This window comes from Gossypium hirsutum, chromosome A08 (genome assembly GCF_007990345.1).
Source record: "Gossypium hirsutum isolate 1008001.06 chromosome A08, Gossypium_hirsutum_v2.1, whole genome shotgun sequence".
Lineage (NCBI taxonomy): Eukaryota > Viridiplantae > Streptophyta > Magnoliopsida > Malvales > Malvaceae > Gossypium > Gossypium hirsutum.
In genome coordinates, this window is record NC_053431.1 from 5,182,587 (window position 1) to 5,204,705 (window position 22,119).

Below are 22,119 nucleotides of genomic sequence, written 5' to 3' on the forward strand. Positions count from 1 at the left end.
CAGGGACTAATAATAGAATTTGATCGAAATGAATCTGTGCATTGTGACAGTATAAAACCCACTCTTTCTCTCATAAAAAAGCCCTAGCCGACACCTTCAATAACCCATTTTCCGCTGCTTCTTCAGCTGAGGCAAACCGTAGCCACTAAGAATGCAGATCTTCGTGAAAACCCTAACGGGGAAGACCATAACCCTAGAGGTCGAGTCTTCCGACACCATCGACAATGTCAAAGCCAAGATCCAAGACAAAGAAGGCATCCCCCCGGACCAACAACGCCTCATCTTCGCCGGTAAGCAACTCGAAGATGGCCGCACCCTAGCCGACTACAACATCCAAAAGGAATCCACTCTCCACCTTGTTCTCCGTCTCAGGGGTGGCGCCAAGAAGAGGAAGAAGAAGACCTACACCAAGCCTAAGAAGATCAAGCACAAGAAGAAGAAGGTCAAGCTCGCCGTGCTCCAGTTCTACAAGGTCGATGAATCCGGCAAGGTTCAGAGGCTGAGGAAAGAGTGCCCCAATGCTGAGTGTGGGGCTGGCACTTTCATGGCTAACCATTTTGATAGGCACTATTGCGGTAAGTGTGGACTCACTTATGTTTACCAAAAGGCTGGTGGCGATTGAGTTTCCATCTTTAGCTTGTCGATCTTTTGTTAGTATGAGAGACGGGATTTTAATTTCCAATTATCGTTCGACTGTTTAATTTTTTATTATGTTTTATCATGTTACGATACTTGGGATATGATTATCAATTTTAGCTTTTCTGAATCTAAGTAAGGGCATTTTACAGATTATTGTTTGGTTGATGATTGTTGATTTGGTGATCTTTCTTTGCTCATGTTATGTTGTTCTGTGTTCATTTCCAATTCCCAGTTTTTAGAAAATTTAAACCCAGCATTGGATTAGACCTGTGTCTTCATGTTGGGTTTTTAAGTTGTATGTCAATGAAGATGCTTCTGATTGCATAATGGTTGGATTGATGATATGGTATGTAAAGCATATATGAGTTTTCAGGGTAAAACTCAGTCATGACAATTTCAACTTCCAGTAAACATGTGCTTGTTGAATGTCAATGGATGGGAATAATTTGATAAAAGCGCGCTATGGAAATTGTTAACATGCATGAACATGCATGGTCTGCAATCTTTGGTGTTTCTATGAAATTGTTCTGTGAGTAGAAAAAAATTTTAAGTTTCATAGTACTTCAACCCGTGCTTGTCTGTTTATGATGAGGAAAGATGATGCAGTAGCATGTAAAAATCAAAACTTGAGACCTTTATTGACGATAATATGTACATACAATCTCACGAATGAACAAGGGCAACCACCCTGGATTTTAAGGAAAAAAAGAATCCATAAATGATAGCATCTCTACACCACCATCCTCTGTGTACATCTGCCCATAATCCACCACAAAAACATCCCCTGCAAAACTTCTAGCTGCTTTTTTTTTTTTTTGTAGCTCTAACTGAAGCAGCCGAAAACAGTAATGATAATAATGTAAACCCTATTGAACTTTCAAATCCTATTTACATTCACCACTTGGCATTGGCATCCAATAAACTCCGCAAGCTACACAGGGCTTCTGCTGATAAGCTGCAACACCTTAATCTTCTTGGCCTAGGAGATGATTGTTCCAGGTGATCGGGTGAAGAAAAGCATACAACAATCACGGTGAGATTATCGAATGTGTTGCAACGTAAGGCCTCCATCACGAGGTCTCTAGCGCATTGTTCGGGATCATTGTGCCGCCGTAATCCTTTTCGAACTATGCTAACTGCATGCTGACTCGACATAACATCCCAAATCCCATCACACCCAATGATGAGGAATTCATCGTCTTCTGTTAGAACCACCTGTCGAAACTCTGGCTCTGCAATGAGAGGCGACGAAGAACCCTTGGGGAACTTCATGTCCCAATCCCCCAAGGCTCTGGAAACCGATAGAACGCCATTGAGATACCCATCATCTATAAACCCACCCAGATCTTCTACTCTCCCCCGTTCTGATGGATATATAGGTCTGTGATCTTCAGACATATCGACTGCTTCCCCTTTTCGGCATAGCACTGCTCGGCAATCACCAGCATTAGCCACCATTAGATGCCTTCCAAATATCATAGCAACAAGAGCTGTAGTGCCCGAAGAGCTATTCACAGTACAATCATCAGCAAGAGCAAGATCAGCAAGAAGAAACGATTTACTAAGGGAATTCTCAACCCCTTCCATGAAAACATCATCAAATTCACAAGTCCGAGGAAAATCGACATCTTCGAAAAAGAATCTAAGAGCATGTTTCCTTACATAAGCAGCTGCTTCAGGACCTCCATGACCATCAAGCACCTGAAAAAAAACCCTAAATTAATTTACAAAATCATATCAAATTCAAGCAGGCAGTAGCAGCAAAACACAAAGCCAAGATTGCAATTATTACCCCATAAAAAGCACTAGGCTTAGGGAACTTGAAAAGGGGACCCAAATGCGAAGATAGATCATCAATTCTAATATGTTCATCTTCCATGTATCTCCTAGGTCCAATATCAGCAAAACTACCTGAACGAATGTCCGGAACAAATTGCACCACCGTAGTAGTTTCAATACTCGGATCTGTGATTTTTTCCACAGATTTCACATCCTGAAATACCAATCACTCTTAAAATTAAAATCATATGCTCTCTAGTTTAAATCTCAACCATACCAAATCCTACTCATCAACCACACAAATCTAATGTTTAAAATTCAGGATCTTTACAAACATTAAAAAAAGAGGGGGGGAAACGGAAAGAGAAAGACTAACCAGTTGAGGTGTGGGTAAATCGGCGGGAAGGCCAACTTTTCCGAGCTTGGGTGAAGAAACCGGCGATGAAATCGCAACAATTTCATCAATCTCCTCGATGTTACTTCCTTTACCAAAATATGGAACATCTAACACCGGCACCCTTTGTTGACAAACAACCTCAGCTTCCGCTACCATCTTTGTTTTGTTTCTCTTCAGACAATTACCATAACCCAAACACACACACAAAAACAACCGCCTCAACAAAGCTGCAACTCTTCGAACTCGATTTAGATTTTTTCTTGTTCTAGCGATCTGTAACTGTTTTTTTTTTTTTTTGGATTGGCGAGAAAATGAATTAAGTAATGGGGGGTTGAATTGGTATATAAAAGGAAGGGGGAGAAAGAGGAACGAACCGGGAATTGGGAAAACGGGTTAAAAGAAATGGGGGGTTTGGTCAACACGTGTAAGTGGTAATAACCTTTTGATATTGTGTGGAATGGATCCGTTGTCACCCACGCACCCAAAAAGTAGCTTTGCCTTGACGGACACGTGATCCTCCTTTTGGTTTTTCACGTCCACGCGTCACTCCCACATCACACCCCACCTCTCTCTCTCTCTCTCTCTCTTTTTATAATTGTAATTTTCGAGTCAAAGTTAATTCGAATCTTATCTAACTTTAAACAGATATGAATTCATTTTTTTTAATTAAAAATCTGATTTATTTTAAATTTTGAAATAATCAGTCAATTTTATTTTATTTCTATCATATTTTAGGAGAAAAGAAATGAATATTTTTAGGTCTTAATCATTAATTTATATCAATTTTGGATTTCCATATCTTCATAAATCTTTTATTAATTATATACGTAATTATATATTTTCATTAATTATTTTTTAATTTTTAATATTATATTTAAGCTCTTAATTAAATTAATGGCACCAACCAACCAAACATCATCAAGACTAAAATACCCTTTTACTTACAAAATAAAATTATTACAACAACATTTTTGTTTGGTTTTTTTTTATAAATATCTAATTTATTTTTAATTTTTAATTGGAAAATGTACCATATAAAATTGTGATAACAATGCATGAATAAATTACGTGAGATAAATATTTGTCCAATAATTACGTGTACTGATTATATGGCGGAAGACGTAGCTTCGTTGGAAAATGACTGATTCATCCTTCGCGTAGCTTCCACAGCTTGACCACTTTGATTAAGGAAAGCATTGGTGGGCTTAGAATGAAAAATAAGTAACAGTTAACGTTATTTTCGTTCAATTATATATATTAATTTATCAAACGAAAGTAATGGTATTTCTTTAAATTTTAATTAAATTAACCTTAATTATTTATTATCGTATGTGATAATAATAAATTAGCATAATTTGAACAAAAATACTTGTACAACAACATCAACACCTAAGAAAGCATTACTATTAAAGTTATTCTCTAAAATATTAGGAGCAATTTTGAAATTTTTTAAAGGAGTCTAAATGTAATTATAAGTTTTGGAGAGATTAAATAAAAATATAAAATTATTAAAATTTTTAGTCATATTTATATATTTTTTAAATAATTTTATTATAGATTTTGATTATGATCCTGTTTGGCAATTGGCTGATAGCTAATTGCTTATTGCAATAACTGGTTTGACCAACTCATTCTATTAACTGTTTATTTAAAAGTATTTAGTAAAACTTAACAGATAACTGAAAGTTGATATGTATAAAATGATAAATAGGGACATGCCACAAATAAGAACATGTGGCAAAATGAGTATTTTTTTAGCAAACATGGTTAAATATGTCATTCTACATATCTCATTCCCAATCAGTGGTAAAAAACGTTGTCCATCCTTATGCTTTTTGTTTTGGAGGTTTTAGCTCAACGAGCTATTATAAACATCCATTCACCAAACACTACAATTAAATGATTTGACTACTCAATCATTCATTTATGCCTAAATCAACTAAAAAGGACTCAAAACTCTGCTCATCAAACACCCTTTTATATTTGTTCTTTTTAATATAATGTCTAGAACTACTCGTAGCTCCTCCCTAACCTATAAATAGGAGAATAATTTGCTTTAGCGCACTCAAACTCATATCTTCTTACATTGACAATAATGCTCATGTCAATCGAACTAAGACTCAATTGGCTAATCATATTTATAATTATATATTTACAATTCAATCTAAAATAAAAAGAATATTTATTATTAAATAATAATTTAAAGTAAATAGGAGTAATTCATATACTGAAAATCTCATCCTATATGAATGGAATCTAGGAGAGATAGCCGAACTGATAATTACAAAGAGTCCAAGCAAACTGAAATCCAAGATCATCATCATAACTGCATCGACACCGTCTTGTCAGTATCAGTGGGACCCGTTGGTTTTTGGACGGTCCAGATATTTCTGGAATATTGAAGCTTTAGCCTTTTCCATCATGAAGTTTCTTTACCGTACGGTTAATTTGAAGTACCACGCGTTTACAGCCGGCAACCTTTGTTTCAGATTTAATTCACACTTTAATCCCTGAAATATATCATTTTTTTCACCTTGGTTTTCAAGGTTTTTTTAGATTTCAGTCACTAATATTATTACATGTTTCTATTTTAATCTCTAATTTTATCAGAAGTAGCAGGTTGAATCATTTAGAAGTTAAAAGAAACCGACTGAAATATCTAACCATCCATAAATTGTCACGTAAACATTATCAGTTACAAAAAAAAATTAAAAAATATATAAATAAAATTATAATTTAAAAAATTAAAATATGTTAGAATTTTTTTTTAAATAATAAAATTTATTACTAAAAATCCAAGAATTATAAAAAAATTATTAGATATTGTAAATATTGTAAAAAATATATACAAAATTATTAGAGATCATAAAAGATTGAAAAATAATATTAAAATTATTCAAAATAGTAATAACTGTTATGTCTTGAAATAAAGTATACATTCGCTAATTACATTTAAAATATTAAAAATTTAATATAAAAATTGTATATAGTAATACAATCAATTTTTATAAAAACTATATTTAAAATATTTTAATGAAAATTGATAATTTTTTATATCAAATTATTAATATTTTAAAATACATTATTTTTTAGTACTTCATCAGTGTTTTTGGCAACATATTTAATGTTTGGACATGCTCTTTTTATTTTTACCAAAGTTCTTTAGAATGATCAAACACTCGACAATAATTTTTAAGATTTTGTTCTTTAGATAGTAAAAGAAAATTTGGAATAATTAAAAATATTATTTCAATTATTATTTGATTAAAATAATATTATTTTTATTATTTAAATAATTTGAAAAAAAATTATCCAAATTCATATCTAAAAAGATCTACCAATTATAAATTTTGATTGATTGAATTATAAAATAATTATTGTAGGCGGTATTCTTCCAAAAGACAACGATCTAATGTCTAAGCTTAGTAATTGTGATTTATAAAATTTTAAAAATATTAAAATATCTAATATTTTTATTTTAAAAAAATTTAGTAAATTTTACTAATTTTTTTATTGTTCTTATAATTTTTTTTAAATTTTTAAGTATCTATTAGGGTTTTTCATATAATGATGTCATTGTGAGGTCATCATATGACACATGGCAATATATGATTGGTTGGGTATCCTAGACTAAATTAGGAATGTCCAATAATGTTAAGGACTAAAGTGGGCTTAAAAAAATTTTACATACCAAAGTGAGAAAAGAGATGTACTTCAAGGACTAAAGTGTGCATTAAGCCTTTGTTTTATTATTATTACTATTATTATTTGATACAACAGTTTTGTTTTAATGTTCAATTTGATATCAAAGACCAAACAACATTATGTGGCTTAATGAATGTTCGACACAGTGCTCTATGAAAAAAAACATAGGTACTTAATTGGAACAAAGAAAAAACTTAAGTATTAAATTGAATATTGAAGTCAAACTCATGTATCAAATTAGGACAAAAGAAAAACTTCAAGTATCAAATTGAAAAAAATTCAAATACCAACATGAATATTAAAAAAAATTAAGTACAAAACTGAGATAAAAAATTTAGGTATCAAATTGAACATTAAAATTAAAATTATATATCAAATAACATATTAACCGTATTAATAACTTCATTTTTCACGTGCGTTGACATTGAATTTAACAAGAAACAATGCACCAATATAAAAATAGATGGCCACAGCGATGTACAAGGTACAACCAATTGCTGAAAAGTACATGTTGGAAATTATTTTCTTACCGCGTTTCCTTTATGTATTTGGCTTTTTTACGGTAATAATATAAAAATAATTACAAAAATAGGTTAGGGTAAAAATTATTTACAAAAATAATTTTTCTTGAATAGTTTTTATAGGTACCGCTTAATACATTGGTAACATCACCCTCATTTTTTTCCAATTATCAGCCAATCATTGGTTTTTAAAAAAATAATTGATATCGCTACTGTGTCAAATGGCCCCGATATATATATTTTTTTCCAAAATACTTAAGAAAATAGGCTATACCAAGAAAAAAATTTAATAGCATTGTTGGTGTGTCGTACAGCATCAGGGAAAATAAAAAAATTGACTGGAAATAAAAAAGAAGAAGCTAAAGTTAAAAAATAGCCCTAGAAAAAGAAGAGTAGTAAAAATTTCAAATTCACTTGCAAAATTGTTTCCTTCATTTTTTGAAATCAAAACTAAAAATTTTGGGTCTTCACTTTTTGTTGTCATCTCTACTTTGCTTCTCTTCTCTAATTTTCAAATGTTGAGAAAATTAAATGTTAGAATTAAGTGACTAGAATCCTTATTTAAATAAAATACAGTGGTAAAATAAAATAAAAGAAGAACCCATATAGAATTACACTTCTTTTATTTTATTTTAGAATAATATTTTTTAAACCTTATTAAATTCTATCTATTTGATATTGATTAGGTTTCAGTCTTAATAGAATATGGCTTCACAAACCTATAAATAGATATAGTCTATTCCTTTTGTAATAATTCGAATTCGACATAGTGAATTTTTTTCTCCTCTGCCTATGGATTTTCCCGAAAGGGTTTCCATGTAAAAATTTGCATGTTCTTTATTTTATTTTATTTTATTTTTTCACAAATTGGTATCCGAGCTTCTAGGTTATTCATCTCGATCACGGTAATGGCGTCTTTGAAGTATGAAATTCCGCTGTTGGATCGCAACACCAGATTTGCATTATGGCAGATTAAGATGCAAGCAGTTCTTGCGCAGATGGATCTAGAAGATGCCCTGCTAGGTATAGATAAGATGCCTTCGACATTAATAGATGAAGAGAAGAAGCGTAAGGATCGAAAGGCATTAACACAATTATATCTGCATTTGTCCAACGAAATTTTGCAGGATGTGATGAAAGAGAAGATCGTTGCTGCATTATGGAAGAGGCTAGAATAAATATGTATGTCGAAAACTCTAACAAGCAAGTTGCATATGAAGCAACGTCTTTATGCTCATCGTTTGGAGAAAGGTGCGTCTGTACACAAACACTTGACAGTGTTTAAAGAAATTCTCTCAAACTTGGAGGCCATGGAGGTTCAGTATGATAAGGAAGATCTAGGATTGATCTACTTTGCTCGTTGCCCCCGTCTTATTCAACCTTTAGAGACATGATTTTATATAGCCGCGAGTCTCTCACAGTTGATGAGGTTTATGATTCTTTGACCTCGTATGATAAGATGAAGCATCTTGTGGTTAAACCCGACTCTCAAGGAGAGGGTCTCATTGTTCGTGGGAGACAAGATCAGAATGCTGATGATGATCGTGGAAGGACACAGGAACAGAATCTTCACGATAAATCTAAAGGTAGATCAAAGTCTTCAAACAGAGGTAAAACTTGTAACTTCTGCAAGAAGAAATGGCACATTAAATCTGAGTGCTATAAGCTACAGAACAAGATTAAAAGGGAGGCTGCGAATCAAAAGGGAAAACAACCAGAAAATTTCGGTGAAGCTGATGTTGTAGAAGATTATAGCAATGGTGAACTTCTAGTTGCTTCAATTAACAATTCTAAAGTGAGCGAGGAGTGGATACTTAATTCAGGCTGCACCTTCCACATGAGTCCCAATTGGGATTGGTTTACAACTTACGAAACAGTGTCTGAAGGTGTTGTTTTGATGGGAAATAATGCTTCATGTAAAGTCGCAAGTGTTGGAACAATTAAAGTTAAGATGTCTGATGGAGCTGTCAGAACACTTAGTGACGTACGACATGTTTTAGAATTGAAAAGAAATTTGATTTCGTTGAGTACTCTTGATTTAAAAGGGTGTAGATACACAGCTGAAAGTGAGGTTTTAAAATTTTCCAAAGGTTCCCTTGTTGTGATGAAAGGGCAGAGAAAGACTGCCAACTTATATGTTTTGCAAGGTTCTACTGTTACTAGTGATGCAGCTGTTGCTTCCTCTTCCTTGTCAGATGATAATATTACTAAACTTTGGCATATGCGCCTAGGGCATATGAGTGAGAATAGCATGACAGAATTGAGCAAAAGAGGACTTCTTGATGGGCAAAGAATTTGCAAACTGAATTTCAGTGAGTATTGTGTTTTTGGGAAGCAAAAGAGAGTTCGATTCACCAGAGGAATCCACAACACAAAGGGAACGTTGGAGTATATTTATTCTTGTAATTACCTGAAATTCACGGGCACCGGAAAAGTGAGTTATAGGGCCTCCGTCTTAGTGAAATAAGTTCGAAAATAATTATTAAAAATATTTATGAGCCTAGTGGTGTGTCTAATTAGGATCTAATTAAGTGAATTTAGCTTAATTTATAGTAAGTAATAAAAAGGATTAAATTGAATAAAGGGTAAAAGTTTAATTATAAAGCAATAGAAAATAAAAAGGATTAAAATGGCAATTAAGCCATTGACTACAAATGAGTTGGCATATTGGTGAAATAAAATCAAATATTTTTTTAGGTTTTATATATTATAATGATTATTATTATGGTTTTATATTAAATTGTTATGATTATTTAATTGATAATATATTATAAATAAATTAAATAGAAGACAATTGTATGGTAATAAAATATACATGTGTAAGAATTGTATGGGTACATTTGTAATTTAAATATTTAATTACTTATAATTTAAGTATAAAGATATTTGTTAATTAAATAATTAAATTATAAGATTTTTGGTATGAAAAACAAATTAAATAATGACATTTGTAATAATATGAATATATACATTTGTATTATAATTATGTATTTACTTAAATTTTAAGTTAAAGATATTTATTAATTAAATATTAATATTATAAGATTTTTATTTGTTAAATAAATAAAAGAAAGACAAATGGATGGTAATAATAGTGTACAAATGTACAAAGATACATGTATACAAATGTATTAATTATATTGTTATTAAATTAATAATAATATATATTAGTTAAATGATAAAATAAATAAGTAAAATAAATGAAATAATAAAAGAATAAAAGAAAGACAAAAGAAACAAAGAAGAAACAAAACAGAAGCATTTCGAAACAGGGAAAGAAAAAGAAAGAAAGAAAAGGGAAAGGAAAAACTAGGGTTTTAAGGTTTGAAGCTTTAAAAGGTAAGTCAATTAAGTCCTTTTCTCTTAATTTTGATGTTTTAGGAGCTTTGAAACAAGATTTTGATGAAATTAAGTTGATAGTTCAAGAGTTCATATGTTTCCAAGTAGGGTTCATGTTGGAAAAATTATGGAATTAGGGATTTAATTGAATGAATTCTAAGTTAGAATTGATTAAGGGATTAAATTGTAAAGTAGGCTATAAGTTTTATGTTGTAGGGACTAAATTGAAGAAATTTCGAAATTAGGGAAATATGCTGGAAATTTTATAGTTAAATATAAGTTTAGACAAAATTTGAATAGAAAAAGAGAGTGAATTGGATTAAGAAAATAATTAAGTTTAGTTAGGATTAAATTGGGAATAAGGGAGGAGTTATTTAGAAATTTAATTATTTATTATAATTAGTGCTGTAAATAATAATGTAAATTACTATTATTTTCGTAGCCAATAAAGAACCTGAAGCATCAGCATCGAAAGGAAAGGAGAAAGTCATCGAGGACTAAAACTGGAGAATTACGGTGTGTATTACTATAATTCAAATTTTAATTATTATTGATTGCTGAAATTTTAATTGTTATGTATGGTAAGTAAGGTTTGAGGTAAGTATGTGATTATTTGAAAAGTGTATTGATTGAAAAATAAATAAATGGTGACAATTGTATGGTGTTGATGGTATACACTTGTGTGAAAATTAATTTGTATATGAATTAAGATAATAGATATTTGAATTGAATGAGTATTGAAAATTTTTGTGTAAATTAAATTGAAATTAGAAAAAGTAAAATAATACCCTATTAACTTGTCAGACTAGATACGATACAAATGGCATGCCATTGGATTTGTGATGTGATGAAGAGATTGTAGTTCGGCCGAGAAGATGTTTCTGTTATTATATACTTCGGTTTATCCGAATAGGCATTTAATGCCTTATTGGTGTGTTTGGGAGGATATATTATACCGGTGTGTTATGGAGGATTTACAATATTCCGGGTGTGTTTGGGTTGGATATTCTGGTGTGTTTGGGTGGAAATCCGCGTATCTGTCATAGTCCGAGCTTTGTTAATAGGGTAAATAATTGAAATGAAATTTTGAAAATGAGATTATTTGTTTTAGTACTATTGAAAAGTACGAGAAAGAATGTATGAACTAAATTATGAATTGAGTTAGTATGAGAAAAATGAATTATGAATTTAAGATTTATGAAGTAAAATAATTATATATAAAAGTAGTTTAAATAATTATAGAATTTATGGTTGATGTTTGTAATTTATTAATGTTAAATAGTCTTGAGTTATAGTAATACCACTGAGTATATCCATACTCAGCGTACGGTTGTTTCCGTGCGCAGGTTAGTAGAAGTCAAGTGTCTCGGCTCAGCATCCAGAACAATCCCGACTCCAACACAAACTTGGTGATATATATTTTTCTTTTGGGTAAAGGTGGCATGTACATAGGTGTTATTTAGTCACTTGAATATGTATATTAATTTGGGTAGTGAAGGATGAATTATAAAATTTAGATGGTTAAATGAAATGGTAAGGAAAGTACATGATATTTTGATACATGAACATTAAGTTGTTAAATGAATGAAGTTTTTAATCAATTTTGAATGATGCTATGATAGTTATTAAATTAAAATTTTGTTTATAATATAAATATTAGTATATGAATGTGAAATATTGGTGTTGGTTGTTTTGGTTTGAATTTGCAGGAAGTTTAGGTAAAAATAAGCAGAAATGCTGCCGAAATTTTTATAAAAAAATTTGGAATACTTGAACAAGTCCCGTTCTACTTTTAATACGTGTTTGAACTTCGAGAGTTCAAGATAGGGACTTAATTATTATATTATACTATGAAAGTTATATTAATTGTAAATTATTCGTAAGTTGCCTAATATATCCGGTAATGCCTCACAACCTCGTTCCGGTAACGGTTTGGGGTTAGGGGGTGTTACAATTCTGATCTGTGGGGCCATCCAAAGTGCCTTCGAGAGGTAGAGCTAATTATATGCTAACCTTTATTGATAATTTTTCCATAAAAGTTTGGGCATTCTTCTTAAAGCAAAAAAACAATGTGTTTTCCGCATTTAAGTCTTGAAAAATTATGATTGAAAAACAGACAGAAAAACAAATAAAATACCTCCGTACAGACAATGGCTTAGAGTTCTGTTCTGATGAGTTTAATAGATTGTGCAAGTTAGAAGGGATCGTGAGACACTTGACAGTTCGCCATACTCCACAGCAAAATGGCGTTGCAGAACAAATGAACAGAACGATTATGGAGAAGGTTCGATGTATGTTGTCAAATGATAACTTACCAAAGTCGTTTTGGGCCGAAGCAGCCTCTACTGCATATTTTTTGATCAACCGATCCCCATCCGTTGCCATTGAGAAAAAGACTCTACAAGAGGAATGGTCTGGTAATCCTGCTAATTATTCTGATTTAAAGATCTTTGGGTGTCCTGTGTATGCTCATGTTGATAATAGAAAATTGGAACCAAGATCAATTAAATGTGTTTTTCTTGGTTATAAAACTGGTGCAAAATGGTATAAGTTATGGTGTCCTGAAAATAGAAAAGTTGTGATTAGCAGAGATGTTGTTTTTTATGAAACTGCTATGCTACCTAATTTATCTCTTAAAGATTCTTCCAATAAAGAAAATTAAAAGCAGGTGGAGCATCAGATTAATACAGAGTCGACTCATCAAGCCAGTACAAAAATTGAGAATAAAGTTACTTATTCACCACATTACTCTATCTTCAAAAATAGAACTAGAAGAGAAATTAAACCTCCAAAGAAATATACTGAGGCTGACCTAGTTGTTTATGCTTTAAATGTGGCTGAAGATATAGATGCGAATCAAGAGCCATCTAATTATTCTGAGGCGGTTAGCTGTGAAGACTTAGAAAAGTGGATGTTTGCTATTCAATAGGAGATGGAATCACTCCACAAAAATAAAACACGAGATCTTGTGAAACTTCTTAAAGGTAAAAAGGTTGTTTGTTGTAAATGGGTGTTTAAAAAGAAAGAAGGGACTCTAGGAGTTGAAGAACCCAGATATAAAGCAAGGTTTGTTGCAAAGGGTTACAGTCAAATTCCAAGAATGGACTTCACAGATGTGTTCTCCCCAGTTGTTAAGCATAGTTCGATTTGAGCTTTGCTTTGTATTGTGGTTATGCATGATTTGGAGCTTAAGCAGTTAGATGTAAAAAACTTCATTTTTGCATGGAGAACTTGAGAAAGATATTTACATGCAACAACTAAAGGGTTTTACAGTCTTAGAAAAAAAAGACTATGTTTGCTTGCTGAAAAAGTCCCTTTACGGTTTGAAACAGTCACCAAGACAGTGGTATAAGAGGTTTGATTCCTTTATGACTTTTTATGATTTCAAAAGAAGTAGTTTTTTACAGTTGTATTTACTTTAAGAAAAACAGTGATGGTTCTTTTATGTATCTACTTCTTTATGTTGATGACATGTTGATAGCAGTAAAAGATAAAAGAGAGATAAGAAAGGTCAAAGCCCAACTAAGTGAAGAATTTGAGATAAAAGATTTAGAACCAGCAAAGAAGATACTTGGTATGGAGATTCTCAAAAATAAAAAAGAAAGTAAATTGTACCTAATTCAGAAGGGGTACATTGAGAAAGTTCTTTGCATGTTCAATATGCAGAGTGCTAAGCCTGTTAATACTCCTTTAGTAGCCTATTTTAGACTTTCATCGACTTTGTCTCCACAATCAGATGATGAGATTGAGTACATGTCACATGTTCCATACTCTAGTGCAGTGGAATCTCTCATGTATGCTATGGTTTATTCACGTCCAGATTTATCATATGCAGTCAGTGCAGTTAGCAGATACATGGCGAATCCCGGTAAAGAACACTGAAAAGTAGTTCAGTGGATTTTAAGATTCTTACGAGGTACTACTGATGTTTTCTTATAGTTTGGAAGAACTAGAGATGGAGTTATTGGGTATGTTGATGCTGATTTAGCTGGAGACCTTGATAGAATAAGATCTCTCACAGGTTATGTCTTTACAATCAGAGGTTGTACAATCAGTTGGAAAGCCACTTTGCAAACTATAGTCGCTTTGTCTACCACTGAAGCTGAGTACATGGCAATTACTGAGGCTTGTAAAGAAGCTATTTGGTTAAATGGACTCTTTAGTGAACTCAATAAAGACCTTCAAATCAGCACAGTATTTTGTGACAGTCAGAATACCATCTTTCTTGCAAAAGATCAAATTTTTCATGAGAGAACAAAACACATTGATGTTCGGTATCATTTTGTTCGTGATATTATTGCTCGTGGTGATATTGTTGTGAGCAAAATTAGTACTCATGAAAATCCTGCAGATATGATGACTAAGTCACTTCCTATAACCAAGTTTGAGCATTGCTTAGACTTGGTTAGTGTTCATTGTTGACGTTAAACCCTTAAGAGGTTTTATGGAAGAGGTAGAGAACTTGCTCGTTGAGAGTTCGCGATGAAGAACTTGTTCATTGAGAATTCGTGTCAAGGTGGAGATTGTTAGAATTAAGTGACCCGAATCCTTATTTAAATAAAATATAGTGGTAAAATAAAATAAAAGAAGAATCCATATAGAATTACGCTTCTTTTATTTTATTTTAGAATAAGGTTTTTTTAAACCTTATTAAATTCTATCTATTTGATATTGATTAGAATAAGATGTTTCAGTCTTACTAGAATATGGCTTCACAAGCTTATAAATAGACATAATTTATTTCTCTTGTAATAATTCGAATTCGACATAGTGAATTTTCTTCTTCTATGCCCGTGGTTTTTTCCCAAAAAGGTTTCCACATAAAAATTGTGTTTTTTATTTTATTTTATTTTTTCACACTAAATATTCTCAAATGTTGAAAAAGATTAAATGTTTTCAAAGATACAAAAAGAAAAAAAGTTGATAAAAATATAGAACAGTACAGTTAGACCGAAGTTTTTCAACCTTCGGAATAATTGGTTGAACTGGCATCATTACAAAGAAAAAAAAAAGAAATAACTTTTAAAAGTCTCTATCTAACTATACTTTTCTATATTTTTATTTCCAATCATTTTTTTTTTGCTAGTGCCGGTGTATCTTCTTAGGTATACCTGTATTTTCTTGGATATCTTGGAAAATATATATATCGGTGCTTCCTGACATAGTGGAGGCACCAATTTTTTTTTTAAAATCAATGATTTGCTGATGATTAGGGGAAAATGATGGTGGTATTGCTAGTGTATCAGGCAGCATTGGCAGGAATTGTTCAAAACAATCGATTTTCGTAAATAATTTTGACCTGGCCTATTTTTGTAATTAATTATTATTTTTACATTATTGTTGTAAAAAAGCCACTGTATACAGTGCAATTCTATAGACATTATTTACAGTGTAAATAACTCTCAGCTACTTGCGAAACAAATATGGAGAATTATTGCAGGATCGACTGTAATTATAATTAAGACTTTGAAGGCAAAAATATTATATATGTGCTGTGAAATGTTATCTGTGAAATCCACATATCAGAAACACCTAAAGCGAGTTTGATAAAAAATGGAAGGTCTTAAGGAAGCTCCTCATTATATATTTTTGTACAAGATTTCTCATAATTGCTTCCCTATGGAATATGAGTTTTCAAAGAGAGTTTTGTCTACTTTGTAATGATCGTGTACTGATTTGAGAATGGGTGATATGAGAAGCTAGAAATGTTGTTATCTTTGAAAAATCCAACCTAAACCCACTCAAGACTTTGCAACTGGTTAACAATATAGGTCTTCTCAATTATGAACACAAATTTTGGGATTAATAATCAGGATAGACAGGTAAGATGAACAATCCAATTTTCATCTTTGAGTTGGCAAGAAGTGGAGACAAGGGTCATTAGGGTGCAGCCATTCTTAAATACATAAGAGACAAGGTAGTACTAGTATGCAAAAGATTCTGGGTTCAATCAAAGATTCAAATGAGGATTGCTTTCATCCATCAAAATGTCCTCATAATGGTTGAAAAAGGAGTAAGAAAATGTAAGATACTTAATAAAGTTAAATCTTGAATTAATATCCTTGATAGAAGAGCAAAGTTGAATTAACGGCTTGAACCGATTATTGTTGGTATTCGATACCTTTTTTAAAATATCGATATTGTGATGATAAAGTTAGGAGATAAAAGTATGCAACAAGAAGCAAATGATTGAATCAAACTGTTTTTTTATTGATCGTAATTTTTATTTTATACTTTTCTCAAGGTAATTTATATTGATATCAAGTCACTTTAGTTATGCCCCTTCCCACCATCAACATAGTTCTGTCCTTGCTACTTAGACAGCTTATTTTTTAAGATTTATATTTTATGCATTTATAAATTATATATTATTAGATCATCAAAAAATTGAAATTTAAATCTATTTAATGAATCTCGTGTATTGTCCTACTGGTCAGGGTGTTCATTGTTCCAAATGTACACTTGGATTAAAGTCGCGCTAGTCGCATTGCTGTTAGGATTTTGCTCTCCTATTATAATTTATCAAAAAAAAAATCTACTTAATGAGGTACCAATCAATAATTTATAACATATATAAAATATTTCATGTATTAAGAAATAAAATCCCCATCATATGCGTCATGCTAGTATAGTGAGGACTTTTTTTTAAACAATCTTATTTAGGTTTTGATTATATTTGCTCTTTTTGAGACAATGATTAAAACAACCCATAAATAAAAGGATAATGCGCTTCAACGCACTTAAATTCACATCTTCTTACATTGACAACAATGCTCATATCAATTAAACTAAGATTCAATCGACAATATAACAATAACTGTATTTACACCAAATTCAGCGTAAATAACATATAGAATATTTCTTTTAACAAGTATATCATTGGGGTTGACCCAAATTTAAATAAACTTATTTTATTGTGACAGTGTTTTTCTTTTAAAATGTTTTCAAATTCAATTTTTATATTATTCGATTTGAAAGCATTAATTTTGTTACCATCGCCATCCTCAAAATTTTCTAATTAGCAATGAGAGGCTCAAATTGCAAAATTGTAGTCTTCTATAATTTCACTTCACAAAACAATAATACGTAACTAAAAATAAAATAAATATTGTGGCCAAAATAAAAACATAAAATATATAAATAACATAGTCATAAAAAAATACAAATTATTATTTCATTGAAGCTGACAACATTTTGCTTAAGTTTAATATGAATGATTAGCAGATGAAACATATGGCAAGTTGGCGTAATTGATGAGATAATCCCCTAATCTTAAAATTTCTGTCTCATCACATCAAATATTGCCAAAAAGCAGCACCAATTGCATACGTTGTGTCTTAAGAATCTATTTCTCCTCGCTCTATGAATCAATCTTATCCATAGTCAGGTTCCCCACACTGTAATATCTTAATCTCATAAATTTAATCAAACCATCACCAAATATTGACATAAATGACACTGGTTCTTCTTTTCGAAAATGAAATGAATTATTGTTTTTTAATAAAAATATTGCTTAAAATGTTAAATTTTTAAACACGATAAGATAAATAGTGTCATATTAACATAAAAAATAGACGAGTTGTTAAGCTAATATTATTAAAAAATTAATGTTTTAATTAGTATTTTCGTTAAAGGAAAACGATTTAATTCTTTTTGAAAGATTAATAAACAAAATAAGAACTAAATTGACTAAAAATCTCTTAGTTAACTATTCATTTTAGTTGTTGAAATGCTTATAATAATCGAATTGAAAATATTATAAATTCAAAAATAAAATATGAAAACACAGAATGATTGAAATTGAAACTGTTGCACAATGTTTGGGTTTAATATAGTTTACATTTTTGTGCTTTTTTTTTAAATGAAAAAGGGTAAAACAAAAAATACTATAATTGTGCATTATTAGTTGTTGTTTAAATCTGTAATGAGATTGGTCCATCTAGGGTCAGCTCCACATAACACCGTAGAAAGTTAACACCCACAATCATTGGAAGGTGAAAAATATAAAGAAGTAAATGGAGAACAAGTAATAGGCTAATTGGGGGAAAGGGGGAGAGGGGGGGGGGGGTTCGGTGGTCCAACGAGCCAAAGCACTAACATTTTGGGAAATTGGACATCACCCTCTTGATTGGTCCTTCCCAAACAAGCATATTTTATCCCGCCAAATAATATAAACACAATTTTTATATTAAATTCGTATAACATAAAATATTAATTTATTGATCATAGAGGTGATCATGGTTCGGTTAAGGTTAGGTCTGTTTTTAGGTCTGGGTTCGGGCTTAGTCTAAAAATGAGTTTGAATTTTACTTAAACCCGACCTAGATAAAAATGTTAAAAGTTAAGTTCAATCCATCCGTATTAAATTTTTATATTATTATTTTTATATAAAAAATTTAAAAATATAATACATTAAATATATTAAAAGTATAAAAATAAATGTTTTTCAATAAATTGAAAATAAATTAAAAAATTATTTATTATAACAAACAAATACATCTAAAATAGTAGCAAAATTAATAATAAAATAAAAATTATATAATATTCAAAGAACAACAACAAAATAATAGCAGTATAATAGTAAAACGACACTAAAACAACAACAAAATTGCAGCCAAAAGTAACAAATTTTTTTTGTAAATTTAGATTGGGTCAAGTTCAGGCAAAAAAAATTTACCTGAGATGAAGCCTATTTCATTTTTTACCCAAACTCATTTTTAAACTAGAATAAGCCTTCAGACCGAACCACATGATTAGGTGTTCTTGATTATGAAACAAAAGGAATATATATATAATGGGTTTAAGGAATATAATAACTGCCCCTGCTGATGGTTTTAACCACGGGGGATGAAGGTGAAATGCATTTGGACATAAATATTATTAGATAATTGAAGGCCAATTTGCATTTGACCCCAAAAGCAAAAGCTGTTGTTGTTATAAAGAATGGAAAGACGTGGGAGACATGGATAAGGGCTTGGTGTTTCTTAACTTTATAATTGCTTAAATACCAAATATATTTAGGGTCCAGATGTTTTTAATATTTGACTTTATAATTTTTTTTATTGAGAGTATAGACGAATTTAGGGGTTGGCAGGTCGATCCTTTTAAAATAGAAAATTTTCTATTTAAGTTTATAAAATTATAAATTGATAATGATAAAATTGTTAATCTTTCAAAAACTTTAAAAATATAAGTTATTAAAATGACATAATTACATTTTTATTATCGTAAAAATATACAATTTAATTTTAACCCCTTAAAAAAAATTAATTTCGCATTGAGTGTATAATATATTTTACCATTACACCTAATATTTGTTGGTAATATTAAGATTAATTGATTTGATTTACTATTATAGGACAAACGGTAGCATTTGCTAGCATTTTTATTTTAAGAAAAAAGGATTAATTCTAGCTTTACTCTCTTTATTATATTAAAACTTGAACATTAGTAAGTTCATAGAAATAGTGTTAAGTGTTAATGGTTTTTAACAATGACAGTTAATACAATGCTATCAATTTGAACATATATTAATAAAAAATAAAAATAGGTTAAACCATAAAAATAGTCATTTTTGTTTGTCTCAAATTATATTTAAGTCATTTATGTTTGAAATGTTACGTTTTAATCACTTACGTTATCGTTTTTTTATGAAATGATCACTCTACCGTTAAGCTTTGTTACCTCCCTAATGGCGGTCCTACGTGGCAATCCAAATGAGTTTTAAATGCCAACTTGGATGTCTTATGTGGCAGTCTAAATTAAATTTATTTAATTAAAAAACCTATTTTCATCTCAGCAATTTGACATCTAAGTTGTCATTTAAGATCCATTTGGATTGCCACGTAGGACTGCCGTTAGGGAGTTGAATGATAGAATGACTACTTGATAATAAAACAATAACGTAAGTGACTAAAATGTAATTTGAGGTAAACAAAAGTGACTATTTTTTATAATTAACCCTATAAAAATATGAAAGTCAGATTATCTTAAATTAAAGTAGAATAATTATAATAAAACAATTAAATTCATTATTAGACAAAAGAGAGAGAGAGGGGGGCGGGGGATTGAGATGGTTAAAATATTTCCATAAATTGGCTAGATTACAATCATTTGCAACTTACTATTTATTTATTCAACATTATCATCAAATTGAGAAAAAAATTGAAGTAATTTAATTGGTGCAAGAAGTTCCATTTCAATAAATTTAATATACAGCTTTCCTCAATCCTTTACCTTTGCTGTCTTTTGTGTATATATAAGGAAAAAGAAAAAAGGGGGCATTATCATGAAATTTGTACCTAACCTCAACATTCACTCAACTTATTATTTGACAAGTGTGAATGTTTGTAGCAAGGTAGAGAAATAATAGTACATGGAAAGTGACCAATAAATTGTGCATGTCCAAATCAACAAACCTACACATAATTGGGTGAATGTTTCTTTTTTTAATGAACAACCTCGATATGTTTGGTTGGAAGCTAGGCGTGGAAGTGGTAGATATTGCATCAATGGTGGTGGGGGATGCACGGGGGAATCGGTTTACACGTTAGGTTGATTAAAGCGTTAGCTGACGTTTTGAATGGTAAAAGGTTAGACGGAAAGATGGAAAGACGTGTGGGAATTTTAACGAACTGATGGCAAAGCTATCCCTTGCCGCATTTAATAGAAGATTATTAACTTTCAGTTTAGATGAGTGGTACGTTTATTTGTGATTAGTGTAAAAGTAATGACAGCGATAAGATTAGTTATTGTATTGATACTGTAACGTAAGACAAAAAATAAGTTAAATACACCACACCGCACTGTCTATCCAAACTCATCCTAAGTATCGACTTTTACTAATTTTTTTCCACCATCAAAGTCGTAACCCGAAGGTTACGAGTTTCACCAATTCTCAATGCTTATAAAAAGATAAAATAATATCATAAAATCTTAATGATAAATTTGGCCACTAACGTTTGTATGTTTTGTCAAAATGACCCTAATTGTATTTTTGAGCCTTATTTTATCGTCAACCTTTATTCTTTTTTTTTTCAATCTATTTTTATAATATATTTAATTAAAAAATTCAAGGTTTCAAATTTTCTTTTCTTTGAAAAGGTTTCAATCTTTCATAGGTTTGTTTATTGATAATTTTTTCTACTGAGTTAATTTTTTTAGATAATTACGTTTATTTACTTTAAATTAAGAGTTATTTTTTTAATTTAACGTATTTATTTTATTATTTATTTTCTACATATAATTATCTTATTGGGTTATCTAAGTAATAAATTATATCTCATTAAAAATATTCCACATATGAAATTCCACATCATCCCCGTTAACTTTTTTAACGTTATTTTCATTAAATCTATTAGAAAAAAAGAGATTGAGAAAAAGAGCGAAGGTTGATAGCAAAAAAAATCTTAAAAATACAATTAGGGTCATTTTGACAAAATATACAAACATTAGTGACCAAATTTATCATTAAGCCTATCATAAATAACCTCTAAGTGTTTATCAATTTTTGAACATATTCCATACAGGTTGTAAACTTAAAGTGAATTATAAGTTTCATCTTAAAACTTCCTTGTACTTCTTTAACAAGTAAAGTTTAATTTTGGGTAAACTATAAAATAGTTACTTATGTATAGTTTAAATTACATTTTGATCACCAAATTTTAATTTGTTACGTTTTGCTCATATTATAAATTTGTAACATTTTAGTCACTGTGTTATTACTCGTCGTTAAAAACG

General features: G+C 30.5%; 2 protein-coding genes across 3 annotated transcripts; one reads left to right on the forward strand and one right to left on the reverse strand.

Moving 5' to 3' along the window:
• The first annotated feature begins 39 nt into the window (after positions 1-39).
• On the forward strand, positions 40-787 carry LOC107949463 (ubiquitin-40S ribosomal protein S27a). Its single transcript, XM_016884120.2, has one exon. The coding sequence runs from the start codon at positions 152-154 to the stop codon at positions 620-622; it is 471 nt and encodes a 156-aa protein (XP_016739609.1). The 5' UTR covers positions 40-151; the 3' UTR covers positions 623-787.
• A 465-nt stretch (positions 788-1,252) lies between these two features.
• Positions 1,253-3,269, reverse strand: LOC107949423 (probable protein phosphatase 2C 2). Of its 2 annotated transcripts, XM_016884095.2 has the most exons (3): positions 2,795-3,269; positions 2,432-2,632; positions 1,253-2,340 (listed from the first exon to the last, which is right to left on the reverse strand). In XM_016884095.2, exons 1-3 carry the CDS (start codon positions 2,969-2,971, stop codon positions 1,534-1,536), a joined length of 1,185 nt encoding a protein of 394 aa, XP_016739584.1. In that variant the 5' UTR covers positions 2,972-3,269; the 3' UTR covers positions 1,253-1,533. The 2 variants fall into 2 exon arrangements, with proteins under 2 accessions (XP_016739584.1, XP_016739585.1); XM_016884096.2 differs by lacking the exon at positions 2,432-2,632 and having other exon boundaries at positions 2,795-3,142.
• Positions 3,270-22,119: the final 18,850 nt, after the last annotated feature.